At 26.6% G+C, this 1,516-nt stretch overlaps 1 protein-coding gene across 1 annotated transcript in view; it reads right to left on the reverse strand.

The window, feature by feature from the left end:
• Window positions 1-294: 294 nt before the first annotated feature.
• The window catches only part of LOC111616378, a gene marked incomplete at its 3' end in the record, with an annotated part of 9,096 nt that continues 7,874 nt past the window's right edge, over window positions 295-1,516 (reverse strand). The window contains exons 2-5 of the mRNA XM_023357790.1: window positions 1,476-1,514; window positions 1,319-1,400; window positions 440-524; window positions 295-367 (exon numbers count right to left, since the gene is read on the reverse strand). Coding sequence (XP_023213558.1) covers window positions 295-367; window positions 440-524; window positions 1,319-1,400; window positions 1,476-1,514 — 279 coding nt within the window. The remainder of the gene's footprint in view (window positions 368-439; window positions 525-1,318; window positions 1,401-1,475; window positions 1,515-1,516) is intronic.

The following is a 1,516-nucleotide window of genomic DNA, read 5'->3' on the forward strand; positions in this document are numbered from 1 at the left end:
GAATGTTTAATTTTTAAAAAAAAAAACTTCAACCGAACTATTAAAGTTTTAATAAGATTTTATATTTAATAAAATGATTTAATCTTGACACATTCTATTTATAAATATAAATTTTTCATGAATTTATTAAAAGAAAAATGTTTCCTTACAAAATATTCATAAAGTATTTTAAAAAAGAATTACATTTAAATTTTTTAATCAATTAACATTACAGATAAATGAATTATCAAAGATTTATTTAGTTAGAGTATTGCTTAGAACAGCTTTATTTTTATTAATAAAAATTACATTTACCTCTTGATAATCTTGCCTGAAGTATGTAATTTTCTTTTTTAAGAAATGTTATAGTTGTTTCTTGTCGCCTTAACTATAAAAAATAATATTAAATTATTAAGTTAAATACCATTAAATCTTATTAAATTTATTAAATTGTGTTTACTAGATTGTGTAGTCTCAGAACTTCCTGTTGAAGACGAGTTAAACACGTAAAATGTGACTGATAAGATTCCAAACTCTTCTGTCTCCTGTGTAATAATAATTAAAAAAAAATTTAAAGTATTATAAATGGGAACAACTACAGTAGAGCGTCGTTTATCCGAATCAATTGGGAACTGGGGTTGTTCGGATAACTTATTTTTCGGATAACCGATTACGTACGAAAAAATATATTAACCTATCCCGTGTTGTAATTTTTCTCCGTTGCGTGTCGCTTCGCATTGAATTTTCGTTGTAGTTAAGCCTAATGTAAACTTTTTAAAATAATAATCGTGTCTATTGTATCGTTAAAAATTATTTCTTTATTGTTTACAAACAAAATAAATATATCCAAAAATATAAAAACAAAAAAAAATTATACTTTAGAAGTTGATCTAGTATCAAAAACGTTCGATTCAGCACTACACACAGTCCTCAGAAAAACACCACACAAAAGTGCCAGTGCTGCCAGCTAAAACACACACACACACACCAACAAAAGAATATTGGAGTTGCCAAAGATATAGCCAAAGATTGCAGCGCCACAGCACTATCGAAAATTTAAATTTGCCGACTGGAATGCTTTCGGTTAACCGACGTTTCGGATAACCGATATTCGGATAAACGATGCTCTACTGTATTATAAGTATTATAAATTTTAAAGTAATAAATGGGAACAACAAATAAAGGGTATGAGAAAAGGTTGTCTTAGTGTTTGTAGAGAGGAAAGAGTGAAAGAACACAAGATGTTAAAATTTTCTTTATAGATTAGAAAAGGAAATTAAGGTGTTATATTTAAAATTATTTGAAAAAATTCTACTAAAATGATCATAATTTCTCTTACCATTTTTCAATTTCATCCTGCATAGCAGTCAGAGATTCAGGTTTATCCCAGTCATACACACCAGGAAGTGGTGGATAATGTCCTGTTTTATTGAAAATATTAATTATAAATTAAAATATTTTATAAAATTTCATAAACTACTTTTTTAATATTTTACCATCGAAAGGTGGTAAATAACACAAAATAGTAGTATTTTCT

Source organism: Centruroides sculpturatus, unplaced genomic scaffold, assembly GCF_000671375.1.
Source record: "Centruroides sculpturatus isolate CEXI.00-Female unplaced genomic scaffold, Cexi_2.0 scaffold3253, whole genome shotgun sequence".
In the NCBI taxonomy this organism is placed as follows: domain Eukaryota; kingdom Metazoa; phylum Arthropoda; class Arachnida; order Scorpiones; family Buthidae; genus Centruroides; species Centruroides sculpturatus.